At 40.0% G+C, this 13,221-nt stretch overlaps 1 protein-coding gene across 1 annotated transcript in view; it reads right to left on the bottom strand.

Annotated features, from left to right (window-relative positions):
- Nucleotides 1-13,221, bottom strand: part of LOC121287991 (protein sel-1 homolog 1-like) — a 56,326-nt gene that overhangs the window by 2,206 nt on the left and 40,899 nt on the right. Inside the window, exons 10-15 of the mRNA XM_041206201.1 lie at nucleotides 12,696-12,773; nucleotides 7,923-7,985; nucleotides 7,732-7,819; nucleotides 7,466-7,614; nucleotides 2,019-2,184; nucleotides 1,842-1,916 (exon numbers count right to left, since the gene is read on the bottom strand). Coding sequence (XP_041062135.1) covers nucleotides 1,842-1,916; nucleotides 2,019-2,184; nucleotides 7,466-7,614; nucleotides 7,732-7,819; nucleotides 7,923-7,985; nucleotides 12,696-12,773 — 619 coding nt within the window. The remainder of the gene's footprint in view (nucleotides 1-1,841; nucleotides 1,917-2,018; nucleotides 2,185-7,465; nucleotides 7,615-7,731; nucleotides 7,820-7,922; nucleotides 7,986-12,695; nucleotides 12,774-13,221) is intronic.

Raw genomic sequence — 13,221 nt, forward strand, 5'->3', positions numbered from 1 at the left:
TCCACACTTAAATCAAGCAGGACTGTTGCAAGTTTATGATTTCATGACAAAACGTTATGGGTACCATAGTTACAAAACAATAAAGGGTCTCCTTTCCCTCTCCCTTACAATGCTTGTAAAAATCTAGGCCTGACTTGAAGCATTTAGACTACCCTATGTCTCACCAGTATGTTTATATATTTAAGGGAAGGAGGAGGAAGGTGCTTACAGTTAATGTGCTTACAGTAATAGTTTCTGTAGTACTTGGAGTGGGATGGTGGGGGGGAAGAAGAGAAGCTTATCCTGCAGGCAGCAGGCCAAGCAAACAAGGATTCACATTGAAATTTGAGAACGACAGGGAACCTACGAGGCCAATCATAATCTTTATGGTACCACAAAGTAAGCTGTTGCAGAAAACTAAATGTAGTGGGTATAACCAGAACATATGAAACCACCATTCTTGTCCCTACCAGTAATATTATCTGACTGAGATGGATGAAATCTGTGGGACCGGATGCAACTTATACGTTTTGAGTTTGCTTTGTGTCATTCTGTACATGCATATTGAATCCACTCATTTACAGCTGAATATCACTTCAATATTGAGATACTTCAATTAAGTTCTTTTCATTCACGTGGATGAATATGGATAAAGTGTAATAATTTTCCCAATTAATTACTCTCAATGGAATTTACAAGTTTGTCAGAAGTAGAAGCTATTTGCAAAGTCCATGAATCCAAAGGATTTTGTATGTTGGCAAAGTGAGAAATAAAATGACCTATAATGGGTGAATTTTCTGTTCACAACCATAAACTATGCTGTTGGGTTTTTTTAGTGAGATTTCCAACTTGTGAACTGTTTTGTGCTTACACCCATCTGGGTTGAGAAGTTCAATTTAGGAACTTAACTGTTAGAGTTAAAAGGAGTTTACTTGCACCAGGACCGATTCACACTGGGGACCAAGACTATTACCAGCTGTGTCCCCTTGATAGTGCCGCACATATGGAAATACAGTGTGTGTGGCCTTTACAGTGATGTATACATGATCCTGATGGACAGCGTTGTAGAAAGCTGGAGTTGTTGCTTCTCCCACTCACAAGGAAGAGAAAATTGGATATGCTCAGCAAAACCCAGAAGATTATGTAGAGTAAGGAAAGGGCTGGGGAAAGAGTTGAAAGGTGAGTACAGATGGCATATGCATCATTGTTAACGGTTCCTATAACCGTGGTTGGAGCTTTGGAAGAAGTAGAAGACTATTAACTGGTGCCTATCTTGTCTTATCGAGAACCATTATTTTTAACACAGCATCATGCAGAAAGCTTCAGAATTAATTACAGTAAGCGGATGTTAGTCACTTTGCAAACAACACGAAGCCAAATACACATGTGGAATAACTATCAATATTACTGTGAGCAAACTGCTAATCAATTTTTGATTATCCAAGTGCTTTGCTCTGTTGCAAAATTTGCCATTGTAACTGCAGCCTTAGATTGACACTGGATATAATGTACTGGACCGTATCAGTTGACATTGAGATTGTTTCATTCCAAAGTCAACCAATAGGGCACTTCAAACAGTTTTAAACAACTTTAAAACTGCTTAAACAAATAATCATATACCATATATATTCTACAAACAGAAAGTCCCATGGAAAAGTAGTTTTGAAAATAAATCACCTGAATCCAAGCCAACATAAAGCACTCAATTACTTATTTTCTGTAAAGCACCAGTTCTACACCAACACCAATGGATTGGACTAATAATGCACTTGTACAATGAGTCCTTGTGAGTTACTATGTCCAACACTAAAAATTTATTTTCCTATAAACTAGTATCATGTGCCTTATATATACACCTATACCTTGAGCTGCAGCTCGGTTCCAGTATATCAGAGCCATATGGTAGCAATCAATCTGTGAGAGGAGTGCAGACTGCTCTATTAAAACAACAGTACATTTCACAGATTTTACTTTTTAAAAAAAAACAATGCAAAAGTCAAATCTTTTGGGAGTTTTAAGTATTTCGTTTCTGAACCTACCATATTCTAGAATGTAGGCTGTGTTGCTTTGAGCCATTTCATATCCTTGCTCTGCAAGGAATAAATACTGAAGAAAGGCAGAATCTATATTGTTCTCCTTGTAGGCAAAATATGCAGATAAGAATCTCTCAGTCCACTGGCCTCGCTCACAAACATTCTTGTACAACTAAACAAGGAAAACTTGGATATGTTAAAGATTGAAAGTATATAGGCAAATGAAAGGTAAGGCTTCAACTTTGGAATCAGAGCCAAATTTAATTTAATAAGAACTATTAATTGTTGATTGATAGTACAGAACTTGAGTATTGCTGAAAAAAGAGACTTGCTGCCGAAGCTCGTCAGGACAGATGCAAGAATGCCAAATTTCAAAGGGAACAACAATCTATATTGCATAAGAAAATGGGTGCTGATTGGTTGGCAAGTTGACTTTGACTGGTCAAGACATTGCAATGGGGAATGCACAGGGAACAATTGTGCCCAATGCTTACGTTTAAATCAAAAATACGCCATGTCTGGGCATTTTCCTTTTGCCTTCATTACTATTATTTAGTAAGTGCTGCCCAATCACAATATCTAACGTTAGATGTGATTCTATGTTCTGAGGTTTGCAAGCACGGGCCAGTTGAATATGGTCAAATTCTTACTGTTAAATTAGATTAATATTCTGTCTATAAGTAGCTTGATACTGACTGCCGGAAAAAGCCCTAAAATTAGTATTAATAAGATTCTTTATAATTCACAACATGTCATGCATGTGAATCAGTCAAACAAATTGTTCAGTAATAATATCCAACAAGTTTCCCTGTTAATAGAAGCAACCACTAAAATGAAAGATGTGTCTAGGAACTGATTCATCCCTATAAATAAACTCTGCATTCTTACCAATCAATCAGTGGTGATCATGAGCTTCTCTTATGGAAGTAGTCAGTAACATTAAACTCAATGTGAAACTGTTTTCTAATTTACTGGAATATATTGCGTCCAGTGTCTCAAGTTATAAAACAGTTGAAACATTTATTGAATACTAAACAGATAAATGAGCACTCAGTACAGCTGTATATTTACAGTACTGTAATTACAAAAGTTGATCTTAAAATATTAAAAAACACAGTCAGGATGCTTTTGTATGCTAATTCCCCCACATTAAACAAGCCCTTGGAATGCTTTTCATTTACTCTGAGTGACTGTATGCAAGAATAGAGTTGCTGACCTATGCCCTATCTTTGCCAGCTTCTCTTCATGCAACACCACCATAGATACTGTACCAGTTGCTTTGAAAGAGAGCTCTGAATGAAAGGAATTTAAAAACTGTGAACTGTGTTCATCAGACTGATTCCTAGGATGGTGGGATTGTCCTTTGAAGAAAGATTGAGGAGATTAGGCCTGTATTCTCTGGAATTTAGAAGAATGAGAGATGATCTCACTGAAACACACAAAATTCTTACAGGGTTCGACAAGTTAGATGCCAGAAGGATGTTGCCCCTGGCTAGGGAACTCTAGAACTAGGGGACACAGTGTCAGAATAAGAGGTAGGCCATGTAGGAGTGAGATGAGGAGACATTTCTTCACTCAGAGGTTGGTGAATCTTTGGAATTCTTTATCCAAGAGGGCTAAGGAGGTTCAGTCATTGATTATGTTCAAGACAGATCAATAGATTTCGAGTTATTAAAGATATCAAGGGATTAGAGGCAAGTGTGGGAAAACGACATTGAGATAGTAGAGGACCAGCTGTGATCAAATTGAATGGCCAAGCAGGCTCAAGGGATCGAATAGACTACTCCTGCTCCTCTGGTCTTACGTTCTCAAGTACCTTAGCTGGTCACCAATTCCCAGGAACCCAGCTATGTGGAAGATTGCCCAGGTATGTCCTGTACACAAAAAGTAGGACAAATCCAACCCGGCCAATTACTGTCCCATCAGTCTACTCTCGATCATCAGTAAAGTAATGGAAGGGGTCATCAACAGTGCTATCAAGCGGCACTTGCTCAGCAATAACCTGCTCACTGGCACCCAGTTTGGATTCTGCCAGAGCCACTCAGCTCCTGACCTCATTACAGCCTTGGTTCAAATATGGACAAAAGAGCTGAACTCCCGAGGTGAGGTGAGAGTGACTACACTTGACATCAAGAAGTCCTAACAAAATTGGAGTCAATGGGAATCAGGGGGAAAACTCTTCACTGATTGGAGTCACACCTAACACAAAGGAAGGTGGTTATGGTTGTTGGAGGTCAGACATCTCAGCTCCAGGATATCACTGCAGGAGTTCCTCAGGATAGTGTCCTCGGCCCAACCATCTTCAGCTGCTTCATCAATGACCTTCCTTCCATCATAAGGTCAGGAGTGGGGATGTTGGCTGACGATTGCACAATGTTCAGCACCATTCGCAACTCCTCAGATACTGAAGCAGTCCATGTCCAAATGCAGCAGGACCTGGACAATATCCAGGCTTGGGCGGACATGTGGCAAGTAATATTCGCGCCACACAAGCGTCAGGCAATGACCATCTCCAACAAGAGCGAATCCAACCATCTCCCCTTGATGTTCAATGACTTTACCATCACTGATTCCCCCACTATCAACATCCTGGGGTTTACCATTGACCAGAAACTGAAGTAGGCATAGCCATATAAATACTGTGGCTACAAGAGCAGGTCAAAGGCTAGGAATCGTGTGACGAGTAACTCATTTCCTGACTCCCCAAAACCTGTCCACCATTTACAAGGCACATGTCAGGAGTGTGATGGAATACTCCCCCACTTGCCTGGATGAGTGCAGCTCCCACAACACTGAGGGAGCTTGACAACATCCAGACAAAGCAGCCCGCTTGATTGGCACCCCATCCACAAACATTCACTCCCTCCACAACCGACACACAGTAGCAACAGTGTGTACCATCTACAAGATGCACTGCAGTAATTCACCAAGGCTCCTTTGACAGCACCTTCCAAACCCACAATCACTACCATTTAGAGGGACAAGGGCAGCAGATAAATGGGAACACCACCAACTAGAGTCACTCACCATCCTGACTTGGAAATATATCGCTGTTCCTTCACTGTCACTGGGTCAAAATCCTGGAACTCCCTTCCTAACAGCACTGTGGGTATACCTACACCACATGGACTGCAGCAGTTCAAGAAGGCAGCTCACAACCACCTTCTCAAGGGCAGCTAGGGATGGGTAATAAATACTGGCCCAACCAGTGAAGCCCACATCCCATGAATGAATTAAAAAAAACTCCTTCCTGGGAAGCCACCTATCTATTCCAAACAATTCAAATGATTCTGGGAGATGGATAAAGGATAACGGACAAGGATATAAGGACAAAGGCAGAAATTCAATAAATACTCTGCCATTGGCAAAAATGCTTCATTTTTAATCCCAAGCATCGTTATTTTTGGCAAAAGCCTAGTTGCAATGATAAAACACTTCAGCTTTGTTCGTGTCAATTAATGCATGCAAGCCTTGCTTCGTGATTTATTAGCTTCGTAGCTGTGATTTTAAAGTGGGTCAGTTGATCTAACGTAGAATTTCCTACAATCAAAATCTTCACAATGACAGAAAGAAGCATGTTGGCAACACAACCCACTTTGAAATGGAATAATTCCTGCTGTGAAGAAATACACCAAGGAGAGTGGGGTTGAAAGCCCACCATCCAATGAAATCAAGGTTAAAACTGAATGGAGGGAGACCAACAACTAAGTCATTGTAGTTTCTTAGCTCATTCACACCATTAGCATCATTCACAGCAAATGATGAAGAAGTTTGCTAGTATCAGGAGAAAAGTGAAGCTAAGTGCCTTCCTCACTTTTGTATATAGCCCATTGTGCATAGCAGACTCATGTTGGGAACTATATCAACTCTGAGAGTTATTATTTTAAGCTTTGCACACAATCAATGCTCTTATGCACATGCTCTTCCATTGTGAAAAATCTGTGAGGCATAGTTGTACTGGTGGAGGTGGTGGTGGTGTTGAAAAGCAAATAGGTGCCTAGTCTCTTAAGAATCATCCTGCTCCCCATTACAGTGCATAATGAATACATCATGACAGCTTCCTAAATTATGGCCACTGATGAGCATAATGATGTTTCAGTGTTCAGATATTAAATTGAACCTTGAGTGCAAACCATTGCTGACTTTGTGGGTAGTAGGGTGAATATGAGGCACCTTAATGTTCACATGAATGGAATCTGAGATGCACTCAGAGGAAGACTCTCATCCACTGAAAGCTCTGTGCTCTGTCAAGCTGGCACCTCTTAACAGAGAAAATGATGAAGGTGTTTCCCCTTGCAAATATTATGTTTGTCACTTGGCAAATGTAAATATTACAAACTCTGATATGGAAATAGTCCTCCGGGCTGGCTTGGAAGGGTACAATGGCTTGACAACTTAATGCTGTGTTGGTCTTTACGTCAGGAGATAGAAGAGAAGTGATACAGAGCTGGAGGAGAAGGAGCAATGGTGGATGGAGAAGGATTAGGTGGCGCTGGAGAGGATTGAAGGAACACTAATGTGGTAATTCTGGGATGTGAGGCTCTAAGTTGGAAGCAACACTCAGAATGAAACCTGTTTTTAGTACAGGAAAACATTCATAATCCTGATGAAAAATAAACGATTAGTTCACAGGGCAAGTGCAAAATGCAATGATATTCTAACATTAACAGGATTCAAGCACAATTTGAGAATAAAAAGATTTGTTTTCTCAAGGATTATTTATATATGGATAGAACGCAGCCAGAACTGTGTTCATCAACATTTCTAAAGAAGAGATGAATTGATAATCTGGTTAAGGACATGATTGAGGATACAAGAACAGATGGAGATGATCATATAGTTATAAAAACAAAAAACTGCGGATGCTGGAAATCCAAAACAAAAACAGAATTACCTGGAAAAACTCAGCAGGTCTGGCAGCATCGGCGGAGAAGAAAAGAGTTGACGTTTCGAGTCCTCATGACCCTTCAACAGAACTATGAAGTTTGAAGTTTCTGTTGAAGGGTCATGAGGACTCGAAACGTCAACTCTTTTCTTCTCCGCCAATGCTGCCAGACCTGCTGAGTTTTTCCAGGTAATTCTGTTTTTGTTTATGATCATATAGTAGATTCTTCCCAAACTAAGACTAGGAAACTATCATGTGAACAAGGCAACCAATCAGGATAATTAATGTAGGATGTAAGTTTAGGATGAATATAGATGCAAGGTTAGATATTCTTAAGTTTTGCAAGTGGAAAGGGGGGAAATGCAGTTGATTTGGGTCCATGATGAAGCTTATGGGCCTGACTTTAACTCTGTGTAGGTCAATGGGTTTTGTGATTTAAAATCTGATGTCCATGGGTGGAAGAAGCTTGCAAGCCCATGTGGCCTCTTTCTTCTTCCATACTTCCTTATTTTAGTATTTGAATCAACGGCACTGAATCCATTAAAATCAAGTGTACTGTTCCTATTACCTCAGCAGCAGTGAGACAGGATCTAACCACGCCAGTTCCACTCCCATACATCTGAGCCAGATTGTACAAGGCTAAGGCATGGCCAGCTTGAGAGGCATAGTGAAAATACTTAACGGCCATTTTATAGTCTCTCTTCACACCTAGGCCAGCTGCAATAAAAAATGTTTACGTTCAACTAATCACGGCACAGCATATCATGTAATTAAGAATGTTACTTTTGATCAATATGGAAAAATATGACAAAACAATGCATTTCTTGTCCTTACCATAGTGCATGACTCCTAGTTGAAACTGTCCATCTACCCAGCCCTTATCAGCTGCCTTCTTAAAGTATTTTAAAGCTTCTTCATAATCCTGAAATAAAATGTGAAAAGAAATGGGACTTTACACCAGAGACACAGAATGTTAGAATTCTTTTTCTGTTATAAAAGTCAGATTTTTCAAGAAGAAAACTTACCACCGGCACTCCTTTTCCATAAAGGTAAGCTAATCCTAAACCCGTCAGTCCAATAGGGTTGCCCTGAAATAAGATATTAGATACAGTATTGAAGATCTACAGAAAGAACAGAGAACCAGGGGCCATGGACCCCATCAAGAGGATGACTATTGCATGACATCCGAAAATTGACAGATCTTCAATGTCTTTTGTACATAGATTAGAAGATCTCCTTGGTGCTGCGCACAGTGAGTTAGTTGTTGGTCTGCTATTTAATAACAGTACCAATGTGTTATGCCATGCAATGGATGATTATCATGGCCACTGAACTACGGTTTCTGAATAAGTCCTCTTCTGCAATTATAACATAGCATTTTGAGAATTTTACCAGTCTTCTGGGGACTAAGTTCCCATACGGTTGCTAATTATTCTACGAAAAGTCTATATGAATAGAAAAAAAGTTCCCAATTAAATGAAACATTAATTTCAGTAATTCAATAAAATACACTTTTAAAACAGATCCCAATTAAATGGAACAGGCTTCCTAGGAATCAATGTATTAGTTAACATACACATAAAAACAGATCATAATTGATTGGAAAAGGCTTCTTAGCAATTAGCTAATGAATTAAAATACTGTACAGCTCCCATTGGACAAAGGAACATGAAAAGACAGGAATCCACTGAATGTTATGTACTGCAAGGAAGCATTTATAATGAGCCTCAATGGAAAGGAGTTCATTGATTAAATAAATAAATAAAAATATAAGAGGTGCCAATTAATTGGACTGTGTTTCTCAGCGATGAACTTATTAACTAAAAGAATGCAATTCAGCTCCCAGTTAAATGGGCATGCAAATGAACACATTGAATGGGGGAAAAAGTCGAATTCACTAAAGTTGATGGAGTGCTCCAAGAACAGTTTATTTGCTGCCAGGAAACATTTACAAAAACAGTAAAATAACTTTCAAGTTAATTGCAGCAGGCTTCTTGGCAAGCAATTAAATAAAATGGCATCTGGAGTGTTTTTCTTTTTGGGGGGCTGGGAGAAACAGGCAACCAAACAGAGATGGAGAAAGAAAGAGGAAAAAGCTTACGTACTGCAAAGAAACACAATCAATACAAAAAACAGGTTTCATTGTGGGCTCCGAATGATCAACAAATTAATTAAAATGGTATCTGTTGTAGGTTTCTTGTTAGATCTGAACAGCAGAAAGAATTTGGAGGCAAACTAAAAGATTATATAATACTCAACTAGAAGCTTATATACTGTAAGGAAACATTTGCAAAAACAATAAAACCAAATTCTAATTAAAACATACTGGATTGCTAGCAATTACTTGAAGGAAATAAAATGGTTCCAGAGTGGGCTTCTAGCCAGGTCCAGAGTGAGCAAATGATAATGAAGAGACAAGGAAGGTTAATCAATTGAAAAAAAGACTTACACACAAAAATGCTCACATTCAATTATACAAGAAAGCAGGATAGAAATAAATAAAATGCCAACTGGAGTTGATTTCTCATTTGGCTAGGAGTGGTTTAATAAATTAGAGCAAAATTACTGGTGAGGTTCATTATCTATCTGTATATATTATTGTTTAATGATTGTCCACATTATAATTATTTCCAATTTCATGCTTTTATTAAGTCATTATGGAAAAAAAACACTATGGGTTGGATTTTACGCTTTGAAGGCAGAGGAGCACATAAAATCCAGCAGGTCGTATTCCTGCCTGTCTGAAATTTCATGGTGGGGAGGGCATGGGGGTGCGTGGGTGAGGTATCAAGTGACCTAGCCACCCTTGGACCTATTGAGTCCCTTATTGGCCAATTAATGGCCACTTAAGGGCCTCATCCCACTGGTGCTGGTTTTTCTCTTGCCGTGCATGAAGCCTGGCAACTTTAGCTGCACAGACTAGTGTCAGGCCAGGGGTGGGAGTGTTGTGGGGAAGATCCTCCTTTGCAGGCCTCGTGGGCTCATTGGAGATACCACCCTCAAAGGTCATCCCCCTGCTTTTAATCCCACCCCTTGACCGAGAGCCCCCAGATCTACCTGGGCTCCTTGGCATGGTACGACTGCTTGTAATCCCAGCAATGACCACTGCTCCCAGTTGGTGCTGCTGGTACTACAGAGCTACCGGCCAATCGGACTGGCTGACAGCTCTCTAAGGCGGGACTTCCTCCCAAGATAGGAGCGGAAGTCTTGCCCTAGAGGAATTAATGCTGCTCTCTGTGTTAAATTGCTGTGGGGCAGCTTTCAGGATCATGGGCATGCTCCCCACTGACTTATTTTCCAGGGGGACCAGGACATCCCATAAAATCCAGCCCTGTACAATTTTTTTTAATGGAAGGCTCCAGGCCCAAAGATTTGTTTACAGACTAACGAGTACAACCATTTTAATTCCTCACACTGCAGGCAGGCAGGTAGGCAGAGTGACAAAGAACACATATGGAGAGAAGCAGAGGGACAAAGGAACAAGCATACAGAAAAACACAAGGCAGAAATGTACACAGAGAATTAAAAGAAGAGACAGACAGACAGAGAAACAGAACCAACAGAAAAACCACAAAGTCAGTGCTTATAGAGAACTTCTGATAAGTTACAATCCAGAATTACCATACCCAGGTATCTAACTCCAACTGGTATATCTTGCATACCATCTCACAGTGTATAAGATAACTGCAGCTTTAATAGTGGCAAAGGATAAAAATTAAGTACATTAATTAATTATATATTTAAATATATATATAATAAATGTATAGTAAGGCCCCTCATTTCCAGGCTTCACAACAGTCAAGGGGCGGAATTTTCCGGTCTCATCAGGAATTGTGGCAGGTGGGGGCACTTAACTTGGCAGGGGCCAAAAAATCTGTTTCCCTATGGTGGGATAAACTGTTGGAATTGTGTTCTCCCAACCTTCGAAGATTTTTAAAGGCGGGTTGAGCTTCCTGACGAACAATGTTAGGAACCCCATTTACATGCATTAACATCTCATGCATGCTCAATAAAAAGCCACTTGGCTGGAATTAAGTTCGCCCTCCAAATTAAGTTCCCCCCCAGTGAGAATTTAGAACGTTCAGTTTTACAACTGTATGTTAGTGGCGAGCATCTGGCGAGCTTCGTTTCTTCCACAACTATGAAGTCTGCAGATGTTGCTTTATTCTTTTTGGGAATCTCGCATAACTTTACTCGAGGGCCATTAACAAATGCTGCACCAAGGCTGGACAAAGAAGGCAGGTGAAGGCTGGAAGGAGGGGGTAGGGTGGAAGGGTGGATGAAGGCTGTACAGAGGAGGCAGGTTTTCAGGGGAAGGGGGTGGAGAGTGTCCAAAGAAGGAGAGTTAATGTCAGGGGAGGGGTGGTGAGAGTGTCCGGGGAAGGAGGGGAGTAGTGTCTTAGAGGGTGGGGTTGGTGGTGTTGACGGTGGAGTCCTGGGGGTGACCTCAGGGTACTGGTTATATCAAATATATGAGTTTATATCTTAAAAGCAGCTTGCTTGCACTTTCAGTTAGCCAAAGGAGCCAAGCCTGAACAGAGTTGGTGGTGTACTTTGGAGGAATAACAAGGAACTCGGTTAAATGAAGAACCATGTCTCACAAAAGTTACCTTGTACTTACAGCACAGAAATAAGTCATTTGGCCCAAAAAACTCCATGCCAGTGTTTATGCTCCCCATCCCTTATCATCTCACTCCATCAGCATATCCTTTTATTCCTTTCTCCCTCATGTGCTTATCTAGCTTTGTCTTAAATGCATCTGCACTATTCGCCTTCGTTACACCTTTTGGTAGCTGAAGTGTTTTGTCACTTCTTAACAATTAAGAATACAAACACAGCTATCTGCTTCTGAACTCCAACTTCCTGTATGAAAAATAGAAGGTTCCTTTATTCCTTATTCTCCACCAGAGAGCAATACATCTGGGACATAGCACACCCTACTATCGGGTTTTATTTTACAATTCTTTTTAACTAAAAGGTCCTTTTACAAAAAAGCATAAACATTAAACACAAACATCACAGTAGCATGGTTCACATTAGAATCAAGCTTGAGGTAAATAAGTTACCCCTGATTCTTCCATGTATGAAAGGTGTTGTAGAAATCTAACTGCATTTCAAAGTATAGTTCTGAGATTTTTTGTTCTTCATAAATATGTTGATCTGGATAAGCACGAGCAAGCCTTGTCCTGTTACCAACTGTCACAATATCGTTGAGGGATGAATAACTTGACCAAATGCCTTGTAATCAGAGTTATACCCAGAGCTTTAAGGTCTTGCCTGCAATATATTTGTAAGCCCTCACCCCAATTTCACTTCACAATGCCACATTTAAAAACAACCTGCAAACGCAAATCAGGAGAGGGATGAGAAAAGACCGACATTTCTGTGCTCTTCCTTCTCACTCTCTTTCCTGACATCCTCCATTATTGTAAGCAGTGAGATAAAGAAAATTGATTGATAAAACAATTTAATAAGTCCACAAATGCCCTGTCAGCAATGGAAATCAATATTATTGCTGCACATAAAACAAATCAGAATTGCGTCTACAAGAGGTGGACTTCTACAGCTTTGGTTCTCAACTGTCCTTAACCAGACTCTTGACAGAGACACACCTCAAACCAAGTTTTATGGCTAACTTGGAACAATATATTTACTGCCATTACAACTGTTATTTAATATTCATGGTTCTAGTTCAGTCTTTAGTGGCTGCATACATTAGAAAGTTGATGATCAAATTCATTTCTATCAGACTTGAAGCCGAATTGCACATTTATATGTGAACATTTTGCATGGCTTACCCTTTCAGCTGCCATTCTAAAGTACATGAGGGCAGTTTCATTGTTCTGAGGCACAAGTTCATTTCCTTCAGAATACATCTAGAAAATAAAGTTACAGTTAAATTAAAATGCTTCTTCATTCAGGATAATTAAACACTGAGGGGTTGGGGAGTGAGGCAGCGATCGGATTTGGGGACAGGCAGCGACCATTGGTGGGCTACAGTTTTAATGTGGAGGAGGGGGAAACACAATCAGCTAAGTATTTTTTAAAAAGGTACCTTTTTGATGACAGATCGTGTTAATTATATATTAATTGTATGCAGATGGAGGGCATTAACTGGGGATTCACTTGTGCTCATATAAATAGAAACAAACTGAAAATGTGGCTGTTGGGTTCAGAGGTGCATGTTTGTAATATGTGTCTCCGTAAATAAATGCTTAAAAAAGTGTATAAAAATTGTCTCCACTTCTATCCTTCACTACCTGGCTTTCTGCAGTATAATAAGATGCGTGGTCTCTTTAAGGCCTTGCACGTAGACTGGGTTTT

The sequence above is a fragment of the Carcharodon carcharias genome, chromosome 2, assembly GCF_017639515.1.
Source record: "Carcharodon carcharias isolate sCarCar2 chromosome 2, sCarCar2.pri, whole genome shotgun sequence".
NCBI classification, from domain to species: domain Eukaryota; kingdom Metazoa; phylum Chordata; class Chondrichthyes; order Lamniformes; family Lamnidae; genus Carcharodon; species Carcharodon carcharias.